This window comes from Mytilus edulis, chromosome 10 (genome assembly GCF_963676685.1).
Source record: "Mytilus edulis chromosome 10, xbMytEdul2.2, whole genome shotgun sequence".
NCBI lineage: Eukaryota > Metazoa > Mollusca > Bivalvia > Mytilida > Mytilidae > Mytilus > Mytilus edulis.
Window position 1 is genome coordinate 84,482,116 of NC_092353.1, and position 21,239 is coordinate 84,503,354.

General features: G+C 34.0%; 2 protein-coding genes across 2 annotated transcripts; one reads left to right on the forward strand and one right to left on the reverse strand.

Moving 5' to 3' along the window:
- The first annotated feature begins 4,412 nt into the window (after positions 1-4,412).
- On the forward strand, positions 4,413-6,520 carry LOC139492053 (putative deoxyribonuclease TATDN3). Its single transcript, XM_071280161.1, has 2 exons — positions 4,413-4,557; positions 5,725-6,520. The coding sequence occupies exons 1-2, from the start codon at positions 4,474-4,476 to the stop codon at positions 6,472-6,474; spliced, it is 834 nt and encodes a 277-aa protein (XP_071136262.1). The 5' UTR covers positions 4,413-4,473; the 3' UTR covers positions 6,475-6,520.
- Positions 6,521-7,224: 704 nt separating this feature from the next.
- Positions 7,225-19,291, reverse strand: LOC139492054 (dicarboxylate carrier UCP2-like). Its single transcript, XM_071280163.1, has 6 exons — positions 19,202-19,291; positions 14,451-14,597; positions 13,679-13,916; positions 10,520-10,726; positions 9,467-9,749; positions 7,225-8,732 (listed from the first exon to the last, which is right to left on the reverse strand). Exons 2-6 carry the CDS (start codon positions 14,586-14,588, stop codon positions 8,576-8,578), a joined length of 1,023 nt encoding a protein of 340 aa, XP_071136264.1. The 5' UTR covers positions 14,589-14,597; positions 19,202-19,291; the 3' UTR covers positions 7,225-8,575.
- Between the last annotated feature and the right edge of the window lie 1,948 nt (positions 19,292-21,239).

A 21,239-nucleotide genomic window follows, 5' to 3' on the forward strand; every position in this document is an offset into this window, starting at 1 on the left:
TTTTAAGATATTTTTAAAATGATCTTCACTATCAATTTCATTTTTTTATCAAAGAGAGACCGTGTTAAATATTGTTATCTAATTGTATAATATGAAAATAACTCCATGCTGTAAGAGAAGTAACTCTTTCTGCACCAAATTACAAATAGAATTTAGTAATTATATAACGTTTATTTTGTTTGACTTTGAAATTGTAAACTTAGTTCCTATCTTTTTTATTATTATTACTGTAGATACTACATAGCAACAGAATTGTAGGTAATTGTGCAACTTTATAAGTTTAGGGACAAATATAATCATTTTAGCAAGAGATCAGACATAAGCCAATCTTCCCTCCCAAAATCAACTTATTTCTCAAATAGGCCTGATTTTAGTATTTGTTGTAGAAGTATTTTGATATTGTTTTTGATACATGTTTTATTTGTTGCTGATATTGAGAAATATGTTAATATAAACATACTGATTTGTCACATATGTTTATTAATATTTTCCAGAAATAAAAAAATCATCTAAAGATAGTAACTTATTATTGTCCTTGATTTTACCTTTTTTCTTTTCTTTTTTTTTTACTTCTTTTGTATTGTATTTAATTGTTTAGTAAACTAGCTATTAAACCAGGTTTAACTCACTATTTTCTTTGGTAATGTATGTTCTAAGTCAGAGATATGACTGTTGTTATTGTGTTGTTCCGTTACTTGATATAGTCCAGTGCTAGGTTTTGTGAGATTTTATGGACGTGCTTCCCACCTTTTTGATTGACCTTCAAGTTATTTCATTGTGTTGATACAGTTTTTAGAGACACCATATGGTTTTGATATAAAAGATTTTCGCTGGTTCACACAAACAAGCTTTGTCTTAGATATTATTGGTATGGTTCCATAAAGTCACAACTTTATATCAAATATATTCTTCTGGGTAAGTTTAAAACTGATGTATAATGGAAATATTTTTGTCTTGGATGTTTATTTTTTATGCCCCACCTATGATAATAGAGGGGCTTTATGTTTTCTGGTCTGTGCCTTCGTTCGTCCGCCCTTCTGTCCATCCGTCCGTCCATCCGTCCGTTCAGGTTAAAGATTTTGGTCAAGGTAGTTTTTGAGTCCAATCAACTTGAAACTTAATACATATGTGCCTTATGATATGATCTTTCTAATTGTAATGCCAAATTAGAGTTTTGACCCAAATTTTTTGGTCCACTTAACATAGAAAATGATATTGCGAGTGGGGCATCCGTGTACTATTGACACATTCTTGTTTTTTGTAAGTAGCAGAACACAGATAATACTCCTTGACAATTTTCACATATTTTGTTGGTTTTTGAAGAGGCAAATCTGTCTTTTTTATTATAAGGAAATATCTGTTTGTTGATTCCATGTTATTTGAAGAAATAACTATTTTGAACCTTTGTTGGTTATTGTCATCTTCTTTTCTGGTTTCTAATATCAAAAGATATTTTAAGTTTTTTACAGGTTATATCTGGACATGACAGTGAACTTAGGTATACCTCTTCACACAGCCACACCTTTACTTTACATGGGTCTTAGTTGACAGCTGAAGTCAAGATACCAAGCTGACAAGTTGCTTAATAGAAATTTTTTGTCCTCTGGTCCCATGAGAGTTTTGACACTGACTCCTCAGAAGCAATTTCTCTATCCTCCATTGTGTCAACAACTTTGCTTCCGTTTTAAGATGTCTGCATGTATCATGGTAGAGGGATTTAATTTCTAGCACTGACTTTTATCTAAAGAAGTAAGTGTCTTCATTACAGCAAGCAAAAGGCAATAAAGGATCACCAATGTTGATTATCAACTGACAATTTAGTAGACTCTAATTAGTAGCCTACATAGAAATACATTTATTAAAGAGTATATATTTTCAATTCATTATTAAACATAAATAATATACTACTATCAAAAAAATGTCATTGAAGAAAGACTATACCTTATTTAAGACCAGATAAAAATAGGTTGTTTTCACAATTTTGTAAAAATCAACGACTCATAAAAGGTCTCAATATGAAAAATGTGATACAATTTAATAATGAAAACTAACCTATAAATTACATCTGATCGATACAAAGCAAAACAATCCACTAACGACAAAGTACAGATCTGAACTTGAGGTACTTGCAGAACTTTACCTGAGTACTATGGATGTTCATTTCCCTGATTTTACTTACCTTTCCCTTTTTTGAAAATACTTAATCCGACAATGGTTCTCCAACACGCACACGAAGAGTCAAATGTTTGGAGGAGTTAAATATATAAATACATGGCCTCCGCCTCTACACACGTGATCAGGCGGCTACAACACGGACTCCGCCTCTATACATGTGATCAGGCGACTACGACACAGACATCCTTTTTTTACGCAGTTTACTTTGTTGTTGGGGAGGGAGATACACGTGATCAGGCGGCTACGACACAGACATCCTTTTTTTATTCAGTTTACTTTGTTGTTGGGGAGGGATATACACGTGATTAGGCGGCTACGACATGGACATCCTTTTTTTATTCAGTTTACTTTGTTGTTGGGGAGGGAGATACACGTGATCAGGCGGCTACGACACGGACATCCTTTTTGTCGAGCTTTCGACTTTAGTCGAAAAAGCGAGACTAAGCGATCCTACATTCCGTCGTCGTCGGCGGCGTCCACAAATATTCACTCTGTGGTTAAAGTTTTTGAAATTTTAATAACTTTCATAAACTATATTGAATTTCTACCAAACTTGGACAGAAGCTTGTTTATGATAATAAGAAAGTATCCAGAAGTAAATTTTGTAAAAATAAAATTCCATTTTTTCCGTATTTTACTTATAAATGGACTTAGTTTTTCTGCCAGAAACAAAACATTCACTCTGTGGTTTAAGTTTTTAAAATTTTTATAATGTTCTTAAACTATCCTGGATTTCTACCAAACTTAGACAAAAGCTTGTTTATGATCATAAGAAAGTATCCAGAAGTAAATTTTGTAAAAATAAAATTCTATTTTTTCCGTATTTTACTTATAAATGGACTTAGTTTTTCTGCGAGGAAACATTACATTCACTCTGTGGTTAAAGATTTTTAAAATTTTAATAACTTTCATAAACTATCCTTGATTTGTACCAAACTTGGACAGAAGCTTGTTTATGATCATAAGATAGTATCAAGAAGAAAATTTTGTAATAAATAAATTTCCACTTTTCCGTATTTTACTTATAAATGGACTTAGTTTTTTTGCCAGAAACAAAACATTCACTCTGTGGTTTAAGTTTTTAAAAAATTTTATAATGTTCTTAAACTATCCTGGATTTCTACCAAACTTAGACAAAAGCTTGTTTCTGATCATAAGATATTATTCAGAAGTAAATTTTGTAAAAAAAAAAAATCACGTTTTCCGTATTTTACTTATACATGTAAATGGACTTAGTTTTTCTTCCAGTTAACATTACATACAGTCTGCAGTTAAAGTTTATAAAACATTTATTAGATTCATAAACTATCCTGGATTTTTTACCAAACTTGGAAGCTTCTTTCAATCAAAAGACAGTATCGAGATGGAAATTTTTATTGATGTTTTTCCTCATTTTTGTTGAGTCTGCGATTAACAGCAAAAGTAGGCGAGACGCTGGGTTCCGTGGAACCCTTACAAATTTTTTTATTCAGTTTACTTTGTTGTTGGGGAGGGAGATACACGTGATCAGGCGGCTACGACACAGACATCCATTTTTACTCAGTTTACTTTGTTGTTGGAGTGGTTGTAATTTTCTGTGTGTAAGTTTTTCGGTATCTTTTAATTATATTTCCACTTATTTCCCCTATGTGATGCGGTCTTTCTCTTACAATAACAGTAGTGTAAGGTTATGGGTGGTAATCGTGCCTCTCAGAGGCTAATAAAGGGAAGACTATTTAAATCCAACAGGGAGGGGTCTGACAGATTTCGTAATTTAATATTCTGACCATGATTATAAAGTTGGAAATAAATATATCTTGCCTTATCAATCATCAAGGATAAATATTTTGGTCCTAACACTTTGGCTAGCTTCGCCAATAAAACATTTACCCTGTCAAGGCATTTTTTCTCTCTCCAAATATTAGTTAAATTACTTTTAAGGGGGATAACATGTTGATTTGAAGGATGGACTGGGTGAAATAGTAGTTCTGTATCACAATTTAAACTCGCAAATATATATATATGGTCCTGGAAAATGATTAAACGCCCTCCCCCTCTTTTCACAATTAATAAGAGTGTCAGTGAGTGTCCCCTAAAAGAGAGAGAAAACATGAAATGTCATGATATATCATTTGGATACTAGATTGGTCTTTTAAATGAACAGGCAAAAATACTTCCCGGTGAGAATAGAACGAGATTTGTAAAATTTCATCCTAGACTGAAACATTAATGTCACAATATTGAGCAATATCAAGATTGAGTTATTTCCCCTTAACTATAAAAGTTGTTACAAGTTGGTGTACACTACACAGAAGAGAAATGGAGGAAGAACTGTGTAACGATTCACATGAACTTGGATACATAGATTGTCACTGTCATCTAGCTGATGATATGTTTGATAAGGTAAGTAAAAGTTAAACTAGTCGTTACCCTCACTTTTAGTTTAGGATAGAGAGAAAGAAGCCATACAAATATGGGAGGTAACTCCTGTGTTCTCAAATAATGACGTTTTCATCATATTGAATACTAAAAGATTCGATTAGATATTTGATTTAAAACACAGAATCCTGCCTTGCCAAGCTTGGCGAGTGGATCAACCTTTTCTATACCACAAAAAGTATGTGTCTTCATTCATAAAAATATTCTTTTAAATATTTTAACTTATTTTAACTTATTTATTGTATAAATATTGATTTATATTACTCTTATCTATATTCGAAATTACAATGACAGTAGTTTATATAAGAATAGAGGAGGGTCATATATATTGCGTTAAATATCGTAGCAGCTACGTAGTGGCACTGCTACTTAGATTTTGACTATTGGACGTGTAGCTATAAACTAGTTGTTACATGTAGATAGCAGCTACGTAGCCGCTACGGATATTGAACTCAACCCTGGTATTGTGATATCGTATGGATACTGAAGACCAAGAACTCAAAAAATAAGTTTTAAAAAATAACAAATCATCATGACCAAACACAATTCAAACAAATATGCAGTGGCGGATCCGGGGGGGGGGGGTCCGATCAATGCATTTGAATGGGAGCATATAGTTGGAACCTCCCCCCCCCTTTATTCTGGGTTGGGAACCCCGCCTTTTTAAAATGGCTGGATCCGCCACAGAATATTTCACGTATGTAGAAAATGGGAGGGTGGTCATTCCCAAAGCGCATTTCGCTCGTCGATCCGGATCCATGATAATATGTATAATAGTAGGAGGCAATCATCTTGGAATGGATGTATATTTACATGTATACCTCCCTTCCTTCTAGACTACAGACTCCTGGATTTTTCGCTCAATGATAATAGAGAGGGTGCTGAACCTTTTATGGGACGTCGCCGGGGATCGGGTGTTTTTAAGCTCCGGATTTGGAGATTGATCCTTTCGTGATCCGGTATTTTTTTTCGTATTTCGTGATGTCTGGATTTAAATTTTCTTTAAATTCGGGACCTCAGAATTTCATGTTTTTAAGACTGGGATTTCGGGTTCATATACAAATTATTCCTCGTCCTTAAATTCAAAGTCAATACATTGACTAAACAAGTAATACATGTAGTTTTTTTCAGGATCTGGAAGAAGTTGTAGCAAATTCAAAGAAAGATGGCGTAAGTGCAATAGTTGTAGTTCCAATAGGTCTAGAGGATTTTTCCAAAGTTCTAGATATATCACTAAAGTATAGAGACATCTTGTCACCATGCCTTGGTGTACATCCGGTCCAAAGAGGAACCGAAGACCAAAGAAGTGTGACACTTGCAGACATTGAAGCAGCTCTCCCAGAAATAGAGAAACACGTAGACATTCTGTGTGGAATTGGTGAAATAGGTTTAGATTTTCAACCACGTGTCTGTAAAAATCCAAGTGATAAAGATGTTCAGAAGGAAGTTTTACGATTACAAGTTGAGATGGCAAAAAAGTTTGATTTACCCATTAATGTTCACTCTCGTTCTGCTGGTCGCCCGACTATAGCAGCTTTGAAGGAGTTTGGCGCTCGAAACGTTGTAATGCACGCATTTGATGGGCGTCCAGCTGTAGCAATGGAGGGTGTTAGAGAGGGGTTTTATTTCTCTATTCCTCCGTCTATAGTTCGAAATGATCAGGAAAAGTTAGTAAAACAAGTACCGATTGACAATATGCTGTTGGAAACAGACTCGCCCGGGCTCGGACCAGAGAAAGGGATAAGGAATAATCCGTCTAATTTACATATTTCTTGTGAGTACATCGCCAAGGTCAAGAATATGGACACTTCTGAAGTCCGGAGAATTACGTCTTCAAACGCATTAAAACTTTTCCCCAAATTGAAAAAGTTTGTAAAATAATCATAATTTTTTTTGAGTAAAGTAAATTAAAGTCATGATAGTAAAACGGGTTATTTATTTCGGTTCATATGTAGATATGTTTTTTTTTTTAAAACAGATCATATCATCATCATGAGGTTTCTTCCTATTTCGACTGTACATGCTGTTTGTTTCTCCATCTTTTTAGTGCATATTTTGTCAAAACCAATAAATCGGTGTTGTAATATGTTCAGGACAGCATGGTAAACATGGTGAAAGGAAAAATGTCCTCAATTTTTCTTGTTTATTGTCCAACAAATGTGTTTCATGTTTTGACAACCCTGACGAAACTCGTAAACAAAATACAACTACTTCAAAAAAATTACGCGTCGCCAGTAAACTTAATTGCGATCATCAAATTAATTCCCAATTGATGCCTTCGGAGCTTAAAATACAATACAGTTATCTCCTGACTAACTTCAAAACAGCAAGATTAACTTATATTTTCTGGAAAAAAAACAGCAAAGAATTGTGTACCAAGTCAGGAAAATGGCCATTGTTATATTATAGTTTGTTTCTTGTGTGTTACATTTTAATGTTATGTTTCTGTTGTGTCGTAGTTCTTTTATATTTGATGCGTTTCCCTCAGTTTTAGTTTGCAACCCGGGTTTGTTTTTTCTCTATCGATTTATGAATTTCGAACAGCGGTATACTACTGCTCCGAATTGCATGAACGAATAGCCTAAAGAATCCGGTGAAAGTCCAATGCATGGAAAATAATTAAACAATGCATTAAAGAGTTATATTTATTTAACAATAAACAAGAATGATTATAAAATTGCACATTTTCTTTGCAACAGTAACAAAACACATACAAATTGTTGGGTATCAAACTAAACTCATAAATAAACATATACTACCATGCACATAAAAATACTCGCACCGACACAAAAACATACTCGCACAGAAACACACATACGCAATAATGTATATCTATATATTTCTCTCCATCCAAATCATAATTTATTTTTATATGTTATTGCCGAGTTCCGTATACGAAATGAGACCTTTTACAACAACACAATGAACACTAACAATTTAACATTACTAGTACTAGCTTAGCTTGAATTTCCCTTAGGTTAGAACTACACCTTGCTTGAGAAACAGTGTCAGACTAACATTCTGCCCGAGCACATATGACTTGTATGCTTAGATTTCCGGCTGGCGTAGAGCAGAAAACCTTCATTTACTGACTTTTTAGAGCCAATTTTTTATATTCGCTCTTAATTTAGTGTTAACCATATTTGGTCTATGGAATATTTCGCGCATGAGCAGTTACAATTTGGTCTTTCAAAATAGAAATGCCAGAAGTCAACTGATATCTATTTCGATGGTTTAATGATCAACTTTAAAGCTCCGCGCTTTGGTCAGTTTCTCATATACATTACTAACTAGATTAACTATATGTGGTCTATAAAATGATTGTAAAATATCCGTCTGGCAGGGCCCAGGCGCTCGTGGCCTCTATTCCATGATACAGTGAAAAACACTAAGTTATATTGCTTGGACAGTTTCTCATTGCAATGAAGTGATTACAGAATAAGTTTGAGTGTAGTAAGTTACTTTTCTAGAACTCATTTATATGGTTAAAAGATTTATTAGTTCAGTTTCTAAGTTTCTCTTCAAATGCGATTTAAGATAATATATATTTTTTCTCTCGAATCAATGTTAGCTGCACATATCTATCTGACAGGTGTAAACTGATTTTGAGCTCATTTTAATATATAATAATTGCTTGAGGTCATAAATTATCTCTAAAACATTCGCAGATTATTCAGTGGTAATGCTGCTGGCGAGACATTATTCAGTGGTAATGCTGGCGAGACATTTCTCAGTGGTAATGCTGGCGAGACATTATTCAGTGGTAATGCTGGCGAGACATTTCTCATTGGTAATGCTGGCTAGACATTATTCAGTGGTAATGCTGGCGAGACATTATTCAGTGGTAATGCTGGCGAGACATTTCTCAGTGGTAATGCTGGCGAGACATTTAACAGTAGTAATGCTGGCGAGACATTTCTAAGGGTTGAACTGTTGTTTGTTACGATCTTCCTTTCGATAAACACCCATGTTGCTGTATAAATCAGAGACGTGTTTCTAGTCTTATATTTTTGTCTTGTTCAATGATATTTAGCATAGTTTTACGGCTTGTTTTAGGTGTAAACATTGTCTTCAGTTGTTCGTATGTAAGGAACATGACAATACTCCATGAACATATTCTGGCAAAGTAAGGCACACACCTAAAAAAAAATAGCACAGAAGGAAATTAAATTACAACAAATCTGTCTGATCGAAACATATCACAACGTAATTTTATAAATGCAAAAAATTAAAACATGGAATTTCATTTGATGATCTGGTTGTTAATGGTACTGGTTTGCGACGACACTGGTAAAGCATCGTGCGTAAGAAAAAAGAAATATCGTGTATTGAATAATCATTTCAATTTTAATTAATTTCAAGTTTGTAACCAAAACAAACAAAAAAAAAAATAAACGAAGAAGTTGCTGAATTTGAAGCCACTGTAGTATACTGCTGCTCAAACGTCATAAATCGATTGAGAGAAAACAAACCATGGCTACAAACTAAAACTGAGAGAAACACATCAGCTATAAGAGAAAAACAACGCAACAATAGACACACTGAAATGCGACAATAATACTTCAACATACATAGAAACCGAAAATGCGACAAAAACACTGCAACATACATAGAAACCGACTATTTGACAACTGACTTGGTACAGGAATTTTCAAGAAAAAACGGTGGGTTGAAACTGGTTTTATGGCTAGCCAAACCTCTCGCTTATATGGCAATGTTATTATATATATTTACAGCCACTAAATATTATGTACAGATTAACACATTAAGTATAAGTTGTAGGTCTATGACGCCCACAAATTGTATTTCACATGCAAACTGCAGAATGCAGAAAAGCGAAGAAAATCAATAATAATGCAATGCTAAGATTTACCCTTTATAAAAACCGGTCCATCCACTACCAGAATAAATTCCATATGCACAATTGAAAATCCCAGAGTATTGACTAGTTGTAGCGTTCATATATCTTGTTTTCACAACATCTACGGGGGAGGATACGATAACAGCAATGAAACCAGCTGTAACAGCTGACAGGAAATGACAAGGAATACCGTCTGTTAGAACACCGGACTGAAGTATCTTGTGCTTAGTGACGTCGTACGTCACCATTTCTGTTACTCCGACAGCAATGTTTCGGATAATATTTGGCACTACACCTGTAAAGCAAAACACGGTATATTTAGTGTCTCATGATTATACAATGGTTACTTTCTGACTTTGACAGCGACTTGCAACAAAAAACAGAAAATAGACTCTAGGTTTGTTTAACTTCAATGGGTCTTCAATGTCTCTTGCGGCTCTAACGACCGACTGACCTAATGTTAGTAACTTCTTCACGGGTTATATCAGCTTCCTTTCAAAAAGCCTACTTTAAATTGGCGCTCGGTCCTTAATTTAGAACAATAGTCAATTTGAATTAATCTCATTTTATATTTTTTTTTAATTTCCTGACATCACCAACTTGATATATATGACTTTCATTTCGAGGTCTTAAATTTACCATTCCTTAACTTTTTCAGTCGGCAAACTTAAGTGATTTCGCTTTACTATTAGATGGCGATACGGAATCTGCCAAGTTGTGACGATTGGCAGTAAACATCCCTTTTTCGAGTCAATTATATGTTTAAAATATTTCAGATTTTTGCGACTTTCATAATGTTGAGCCAAAAATATTTTTTTACCGCTATTCAACTTCTAGCTGTTTGTCAATTATATAATAAGTATTTTGACTTGGATCTAACATGTAAAATTCTTGCACTAGCTTTGGTCCTTTAACTGAATGGCAAGCAGACTTGACATTGAACTGATATTTTTTTTTATACACAAAATTTCAACTCATTCTACACTATTATTTAAAAGAAGTCATCACGCGGATGGCAGACGTCGTTCTTTGGCTTGGTGACTTCATTCGTTTAAAATAAATTACCTTTCCATAGTCCTCGGATTCCTTCCTCGGTTGCTATACATTTATAAGCACTTATAGAACTGTTGTATATTCGGGCACTTGATGTATTCTGTCCCTGCATACGAATTTTGACCACGTCTGTAGGCTGAGCCAGTGTAACAGATAGCGCGCCAGTGGTGACACCAGCCAGGAGACGAATTTGTATAGGCATGTCCTTGTTTTCTGAATCTATAAATGAATTCAACAAAAAATGTCAAAATATAGATAAACAAAACCATAACTCTGTACATACATGTTTGAACAGAACGGGATAGCGAAAACTGGTGTTATCTAACTTTGTATATATTGTAGATACTGAAAAAAAAACGTATCCTCCCTTACTAGCATGATCACATTTCCTGTCTTCTTGCTTTACTATCCTTTCTTCTTTACTTGCATCTCAATCCATTTCTACTGGTTTTACTATCCTTTCTCTCGTATTTTTTTCACAATCCCTTATCCTTTGCTCACAACACAATCGCCTTTTCATTTACTCGAGTCACAATCACTTTCTTCTAGCTTTACAATCCCTTTCTCTTTCATCTTACTCCAAAATACTCTTCTCATTTACTCGAATCAAGATCCCCTTTTCATCTACTCGCATCACAATCCTTTTCTCCTTTTCTTAAATCACAATCCCTTTCTCCTTTTCTTAAATCACAATCCCTTTTTCCTTTTCTTAAATCACAACCCCTTTCTCCTGCACTCACATCATAATGTGTTTCTCCTTAAACTTTTCCCTTCATTCGCATCATAATCCCTTTTCCCTTTATTCATCCCACAATTCCATCCTTCTTTGCTCACATTACAATTCCTTCTCCTTTACTCGCATCACAAACCCTTTCCCCTTTACTTGCAGCAAAATCTTACTCTTCTGCACTCGCCTCACAATCCCCTTTTCTCTTATTTGCCCCTTAATACCATCTTCGTTTACTCTCTTGAGTCGCGTCCAAAACAATTCCCCATCACTCTGCTCAGAGTCAAATCAGCCTTTCCTCGCGTGACGATCCCATTATATTTTACTATACGCCTCTTGATCCCATCTCTCTTTACTTACCTAACAATCCTATTCATCTTTTAAGCGCTCACTTTATCTGATCATCGAATGACGTAAAAACAAAAGCAACACAACTCGTGAATAATTTATTACTGGGTAATATACATGCACCTCATTTTTCACAGCTGTTCCGAGTTTGTTGATGTTCCATCGTTAGTTATCGTAAAAATTCCTTAAACTATATTGTCTGCTTTCTCGTCTTTTTAGCTCACCTGACCCAAAGGACCAAGTGAGCTTTTCTCATCACTTGGCGTCCGTCGTCCGTTGTCCTGCGTCCGTCGTCCGTAAACTTTTACAAACATATACTCCTCTAAAACTACTGGGCCAAATTTAACCAAACTTGTTGTCGTTTGTTTATGTGTTACATATTTGTTTTTCGTTCATTTTTTTTTTACATAAATAAGGCCGTTAGTTTTCTCGTTTGAATTGTTTTACATTGTCTTATCGGGGCCTATTATAGCTGACTATGCGGTATGGGCTTTGTTCATTGTTGAAGGCCGTACGGTGACCTATAGTTGTTAATGTCTGTTTCATTTTGGTCTTTTACAAAGATAGTTGTCTCATTGGCAATCATACCACATCTTCTTTTTTATATTGGCCACAATCATCATTGGGGTATCTAGTTTTAAAAAATGTGTCCGATGACCCGGCCAACCAACCAAGATGCTGCCCCTAAATAAGTAATTTTAAGGAAATTTTGCCGTTTTTGGTTATTATTTTGAATAATATTATCGATACAGATAAACTGTAAACAGCAACAATGTTATAAGCAAAGTAAGATCTACAAATAAGTCAACATGACCAAAATTGTCAGTTGACCCCTTAAGGAGTTGTTGCCCTTTACAGATAATTTTTAACCATTTTTCTAAAATTTTAGTTTTCTTTTACAAAAATTACTCGGCCAAGTAAGCTTTTCTCATAACTTGGCGTCCGTCGTCCGTTGTCCGCCTGCGTCCGTTGTCCGCCTGCGTCCGTCGTCCGTAAACATCTTGTCCTCTGAAACTACTCGGCCAAATTTAACCAAACTTAGCCACAATCATCATTGGGGTATCTAGTTTGAAAAAAAACAAATGTGTCCAATAACCCGGCCGATCAACCATTATGTCAAACATGGCTAAAATAAGTACATAGGGGTAAAATGCAGTTTTGGGCTAATGTATCTGAGACCAAAGCATTTAGAACAAATCTAATAGTAGTAAAATTGTTCATTAAGTTAAGATTTAACTGCCCTGAAATTTTTAGACAAACCAGTTGTTGAGTTGCTGCCCCTGAATTGGTAATTTTGAGAAAATTTTGCAGTTTTTTATTATTATCTTCAAAATTATCTTAGATAATTATACACTGTAAACAGCAATTTAATATGCATAGCAAAGTAAGATCTACAAATAAGTCAACTTTACCAAAACAGTCAATTGACCCCTTAAGGAGTTATTACTCTTAAGCAAATTTTAAACAATTTTCGTAAATTATGTAAATTTTTGTAAACTTTTACAAAATGTTTTCCTTTGAAACTTCTAGGCCAAGTCCATTATAGATTGAGAAAATTGTAAACAGCAAGAATGTTCAGTAAAATGAGTTTGACAAACACATCATCATCACCAAAACATAATTTTATTATGAATTCTATTCTCGTCTATAATCTGTGTCCTTTGTTTAATATGCTGCTTTGACATAGAACAAGGTGAGCGACACAGGCTCTAAAGAGCCTCTAGTTTATTTTTTTCGTGCTTAAATCTGTCTCTTCGACTTATGATTTCTTCATCTGAGTAAAAGAAAAGGTGTTTCAACGAGTCAGCAACCAAATGACACGAATACAAAAAGACATCTTCTACTATGATGTAGGGGTCATCCTGCAGTCTTCAACACTAATCAGCTAGACCGGCTCTGTTTAAGACTTATTATTTTCAACAATTATCGGGGCCTTTTATAGCTGACTATGCGGTATGGGCTTTGCTCATTGTTGAAGGCCTTACGCTGACCTTTAGTTGTTAATGTCTGTGTCATTTTGGTCTCTTGTGGACAGTTGTCTCATCGGCAATCATACCACATCTTCTTTTTTTATAATATATAAGAACTCCACTCACCTTTGTATAATAAACTAAGGTAAAAATCTTTGAATTCGTCATATAGACCCAGTCTGACTGAAGAGAAGCACAGTTGTCTCTGTAGACCTGGAACCAGACCTTTGTAAAGTCCACGGACACCTTCTTCACGGGCAATTACACCAACTGCATGACATAGTCCTCTGTACTTTACTTTGGACCGAGATAAACTGGTTACCGGTTTTGATCGGACTCCCGGTGTTTTCCCTTCTCCTTGTAGCTGTTAAAAATTGTAAGAAATAGATATATTTGTCAAAGACTTAGTCAGAAAACTTACTTTTTTTTAATTATAGGAGGCGGCCTTCAGCTAAAAATGTGTACTAGTTCAGTGAAAATCTACGTCATACTAAATGCGAAAACATGGAAATGAACTCAAATAAAAAAAATCATGCAAGACTAACAATGGCCAGAGGCTCCTGACTTGGAGAAAGCGCAAACATGCAGCGGGGTTCAACATGTGTTAGTAAGGTCTCAACCCCTTCAAATACCCTCAGCCAATGAAGAAAAAACAAACAATTTAAATTGAAAGACAATAATGATAGAACAGTCAGTATGACAGATTAAATTACACATAAATGATAGGGTGGTAGAGCAGATTGGTACCCTTCGATTTACAATAAGTTTTCGGGGTAACACTATGCTCTATCTTCCTCAAAGCTATGCGTTGTTTATATTAAGGTGTAAATTAGAAACATTCTATCATACATGCACACTTTTTCTTAAAGTTTATCTTAAAGTACTTTTCTACACGTACCTGAAGGCGAACTTTTGTTGTATCTAACGGGAATGTCGCAGCATCAGCAATACATGCAGCTAATCCAGCACTCATAACCTTTACATAAACACTTGGTTGATCTTCTTTTATACAGGGTGTCTTCATTGTTGATGTCATTTAACATTTCTTAAAAATAAAGAAAACTTTTGTGTTATAAAAATAATTTACAGACGCATAGGCCATTGACCCCCCTTTTTTATGTGCTAAAGATATTTTTTTAAAGAATTTCTTTTTATTCATTTGTTCAATGTTTTCTAGCTATTGCCAACCCATCTAACATTGGGAGCAGTTTATATGTGTCATCCTTTATAAGAGAACCTGCTTCAAATGTAAGGTTGTCTTGGTGAAAGCAAGAACACAATAAATATAGGAAAATTAATGTTTTCTAGCTATTGCCAACCCATCTAACATTGGGAGCAACCTGCTTCAAATGTAAGGTTGTCTTGGTGAAAGCAAAAACACGATACATATAGGAAAATTAGGAATTTGAAACAAACAATCAACAGTTTACATGGTTTATTCAGTAATATATGTAATACTTCAGTAGTATATGTAATACTTCAGACTTCAGTAGTATATGTAATACTTCAGTAATATATGTAATACTTCAGTAGTATATGTAATACTTCAGTAATATATGTAATACCAGTAATATATGTAATACTTCAGTAATATATGTAATACTTCAGTAATATATGTAATACTTCAGTAATATACGTAATACTTCAGTAATATATGTAATACTTCAGTAATATATGTAATACTTCAGTAATATACGTAATACTTCAGTAATATACGTAATACTTCAGTAATATATGTAATACTTCAGTTATATATGTAATACTTCAGTAATATATGTAATACTTCAGTAATATATATATAATACACTTGATATGAAAATAGATAAAGATAACAACGGTACGATCATAAAACATCAGTTTAAGAAATACAGACAATACCATGGCCAAAAAGAAGACGACGAAAAGATAAACAAACAAACAATAGTCTACTAAACACTACACCGAAATCTTTGAATTGAGCAACACAAACCACATCAATAACCATCGGCGAATTGAGCAACACAAACCACATCAATAACCATCGGTGAATTGAACAACACAAACCACATTAATAACCATCGGTGAATTGATCAACACAAACCACATCAATAACCATCGGTGAATTAAGCAACACAAACCACATCAATAACCATCGGTGAATTGAACAACACAAACCACATCAATAACCATCGGTGAATTGAACAACACAAACCACATTAATAACCATCGGTGAATTAAGCAACACAAACCACATCAATAACCATCGGTGAATTGAACAACACAAACCACATTAATAACCATCGGTGAATTAAGCAACACAAACCACATCAATAACCATCGGTGAATTGAACAACACAAACCACATCAATAACCATCGGTGAATTGATCAACACAAACCACATTAATAACCATCGGTGAATTGATCAACACAAACCACATCAATAACCATCGGTGAATTAAGCAACACAAACCACATCAACAACCATCGGTGAATTGAACAACACAAACCACATTAATAACCATCGGTGAATTGATCAACACAAACCACATCAATAACCATCGGTGAATTGAACAACACAAACCACATCAATAACCATCGGTGAATTGAGCAACACAAACCACATCAATAACCATCGGTGAATTGAGCAAAACAAACCACATCAATAACCATCGGTGAATTGAACAACACAAACCACATCAATAACCATCGGTGAATTGAACAACACAAACCACATCAATAACCATCGGTGAATTAAGCAACACAAACCACATCAATAACCATCGGTGAATTGAACAACACAAACCACATCAATAACCATCGGTGAATTGAGCAACACAAACCACATCAATAACCATCGGTGAATTGAACAACACAAACCACATCAATAACCATCGGTGAATTGAACAACACAAACCACATCAATAACCATCGGTGAATTGAACAACACAAACCACATCAATAACCATCGGTGAATTGAGCAACACAAACCACATCAATAACCATCGGGAAATTAAGATTCTCAGGAAACGTGAGCAGATCTGCTTCATAAGTGGCACCATCTTGTCGAATTCGACAATGTTACATTCGAGGAAAAGCGGGTGGAATTTTGGCTTAATATAACCGCATGCATTAGAACTTTCCTTTGCAAAACTAAATTTGTTGTTTGTGTATTTCCTCTAAAAACTGTCTGTTTGCATTCTGCGAACAGATTTGTCCTGTCAATAATGGTTTCTTACATTAGATATAAGGGAATTCGTTTTATAACTGGTGCCTTGTATAGTAATCTTTTCATGTGAAATTATGATTTGAGTTTTACTTGAAATCCCACTAAAAAAATCTGCCAGAGGTTTCGAAAATTTTGCTGTAGTTACCAAATTACCAGTTACAATGTACGCACTACTCATTGAAAATACTCAGTCAACCAAACAGTTAGTCACTTGAGCCAAATCATGGAGCGACAAATATTCAACACCACCATCAAATCTCAATAGCCAAAACATGAAAGGTAAAATTACCGACACCACATCAAATCTCAAAAGCTAAAACAAAGACAAAAGTTCTAACACCATATCAAATCTCAATAGTCAAAACACGAAGAGACAAATATCCTACATCACCATGAAATCATAATAGCCGAAACATGAAAGGCAAAATTTCCGACACCATATCAAATCTCAATAGCTGAAGCATGAAGAGACAAATATCTAACATCACCATCAAATCTCGATAGCCGAAATATGAAGAGACAAATATCTTGTCTTTAAGACCGATTAGGAGCTTGGTATATATACAAGTCTTGTCATTTTAGACTGACACCGACAAGAAGCTTTGTATATTGCACAGTTACTTGTAGTTCCAGACTAAGAACTAATATGACCGTGGTATATTGTACAGTTGCTTATCCTCTTAGGCTGAGACCAAACAGTAGCTTTGAAAATTGCACAGTTGCTTGTCATTTTAGACCAAGACCCAAAAGAAGCTTTGTATAAGGTATTGTTACCTGTCTTTTTAGACAGAGACCGATTATATAGGAGCTAAATATATTGTACAGTGATGGTTTTTTCTAGACTGCAATCGAAAAGAACCTTGTTATATTGCACAATTGCTTGTCTTTCTAGACTGAGACCGATAAGAAGCTCAGTATATTATATTGTTGCCTGTCTTTTTAGACTGAGACCTATTAAGAGCTTGTTTAATTGTACAGTTGCTGGAGGTTTTCGCTGTCGACCGAAAAGAAGCTTTGAATATTGTATTGTTGCTAGTCTTTTTAGACTGAGATCGATTACGATCTTGGTTCCTTGTTTATTTTATTGACGACCGTTTGTTGACCCCAAGATGAAAGTTTTGTGTCGTTTAAACAGCTTAAATATATATATATATATGAATTAAATAAATCATGCGATAGTGGGCACCACCCCAAATATCGATCTATGAAGGTCGTCAATATTTATATCGACTGCAATTGAACAAAACTTTCATTTCCATCTTCTGTAATTGTTCACAAAACAGTTTTTTTTTTGTCATTATTATAATCAAATTCAGCACAACATGATTTTTTGGTATTTAAACAAATTAAAATATAAAGCTTTAGAATATAGAACCTTTTAATTGATGTATGTATAATACTTCACAAATCCTTCAAGAAAGCATGTGTGAATAAAATATAGAACTGTAGTAGGTAGACAAACTAATTGTTTTACTTTAATTAAGATAACTTCACAATAATTATATTGGATTATTTCACATGGTATGACTCAAAAGGCCCATGCGACCAATAGTCTATTATTCCAGTTAAGAGGCTCATGCGACCAATAGTCTATTATTTCAGTTAAGAGGCTCATGCGACCAATAGTCTATTATTTCAGTTAAGAGGCTCATGCGACCAATAGTCTATTATTTCAGTTAAGAGGCTCATGCGACCAATAGTCTATTATTCCAGTTAAGAGGCTCATGCGACCAATAGTCTATTATTCCAGTTAAGAGGCCCATGCGACCAATAGTCTATTATTCCAACTTAAGGACCTACGAAGAGCAAAGGAATTTATGACAATGATTTACGTAATTAAATCTGATATGAATATTACCGTATAGTATGATCTAAAAACGATTGAGATTATCAAAATAAGAAAGCCGTACACTATCAAACTGAAAAAAAGATATAAAGATAATTTTCTGGAGATCTTATTTGGGGAAGAGAGTCGGAGTTTTTCACTCATGATTATTGTCGTCCAAAATACGAGATTTAAAACAATACAAAATAGGGATAGATTGGAAGTACGATAACTACTCAGTGCAAAGCGGACCAAGAAATTTTCACAAGGGACTGAGTGCCTTACAGGTGACCCGCTCCAATCATGATTGAGTGATTCCCTATATAATTAACCAAATTTTCCCACAACAGGGGTTTGGCACCCTGACCCCCTTTTAATCTGACTCGATAGACCGTTTATACCTTTTGTTGATCGAACAAGGAAATAATGTGAATTATTTATCAGAAAAAAAAACCCAATGTCACTATTTTTTTCTATTGCATCATTTATTCAATTTCTTGAATATTTCAGAAAAAGCAAAGCAATATTTATAAAAATAGAAAAGTATATACAAAAGCATTTTTTTTACGTAAAGGTAACAAAAAACAAATTTACTGATTATCTATGAATTAAACTTACAGTGATTATATGCTCAAGAATTTACTATCACTTGTCTTTTCTCATTTTAACGATTTTGATATTAGTTTTCTGTTTTATACGGGTTCAACTGGAGGGTGTGTAAAAATTCTCGATTCTCATTGGTTTATATTTTTTCCTTGAAGGACTTCTATTTTTATAAATTTAGTTTTCCGGAGGTGTGTGTTAAACTGAAGTTTTGATTTGTCATTCCATGACATGTGATTTTGTTTGTAATTAAATTCTGCAAATCATTTTCTTTATAAGTAAGTTTAATATTTCATCATCTTACTACATTTTAACCGTTTATTGACGTCTACAGTAATCCGGGTGTAAAATTTAAATGGTAATTGACTTTATTCAAGTGCAAAAATAAAAATTGGTAATATAATTCAATTGAACATAACTGTGTAATAGTTATTGAAAAGTCGTTACCTTTTCCAAAGATATAATGTTCTCACCTATTCAGAGATATTGCCACTTTCCCCTGTAATAAGTAATGAAAATTGATCAAATCAAAACATACATTTGTATTTTAAATTTTAAAAAAGAATAATTTAAATTAATCTAAAAACAATAATAGTAAACTAAACTGTAAAGGCCTTCGAACATTTTTGCTTTTATTTTACAAACTACTATAATAAAAACTTTTTTGGTGCAAAAGAGCCACAGTTAATCGAAACACCGCTTTGCTATTGGACCATTGCATGTGTATTTGAAAGACACGTCTCATTTACTTTTTTGATAAGTTTTTAATTAGCTTGAAATGTCCTTTCTTTTCATTTTGATACAATGACTCAAAATCTGTTATTTGTATGCGTTTGTTATTTGTAAAGGATGTTTTAAACAAAATTAACAAGACAGTCATACTGATTGTAAAAGTAGGGTCAGGAATCTTTCACACTTTTTTGAGATTTAGGAAAGATTTTTGATTAAGAATTTAGAAAAATTACCATGTAAGTGAAATAAATATAGAAGCAAATATTCATCAAGGGGTAAATAAAATAATCACTTTCAACAACTTCACGAGGCAGTGCAAAGTAAAAATTTTGCGAGTTATATAACTATATATAAATAAGAAGATGTGGTATGAGTGGCAATGAGACAACTCTCCATCCAAGTCACAATGTATCTGGGGAAGAGACTGGTTCTGGGTAATCTTGAGAACAGATAAAAACAAAATGAAATATATCGTTGCACGAGAAGTATTGGTGTGGTGTCATGGGAGGAAAAGGGGGGAGGGGGTAAGATACAATTAAGATATTCTTTAAAATGTGTAATACATTTCTATATGGTGGGGTGATACAGACTAAACAACGATTGGGTCCAAAGTACATACAGTTAATGACCTAGCATATTTAAATGGATCTTTGTTACGTAGACTTGTTTGTTCATAATCCATACTGTTAAGGTCATAATTTATATGTATCTTATTATTTATGGACAGGGGACAAAGTCCAAACTGAAAGTATTTATATGTCAGTTATTTTCTTTTGATATGTAAAATGTTAAGTAACAGATATATGGAAGATGTGACAAATAGAACAATAACAATAGTTTGTTTACATCGAAAAACGGTGGACTTTAAACTTAATCGAATAAGCATAATTTTAGACGGATTTTCTTCAACGAAAACTAGTTAATTTATTTCAAACAATTTGTCTTAACAACGTAGCACCAAACGAGAAGCATAAATTTCATCATGATCTTAAAACTTTGATGTTGATGATCATTGTGACAATCATATATAATTGTATTTATATAATCATGTTAATAATATGAATGTTCACATGTGTATGGTTAACGTCTAATATGTCATGAAAGCTGGGGAAAATATATAATTAGGATGTGATTTTCCTTGAAATATATCAATGGGTAGGAATTTTCGTAGAAATAATAATATGAATGGGAGAGGAAGTTTAAAAAAGCCTCACGTCAGTTTCTAAATAAACATGTTGAGCCCACCCACCCCACCCCACCCCCATTGCACCCGATTCCCGGCCCTTCCTGTAGTGAAAGCCAATAGCAATGTTTTATATTG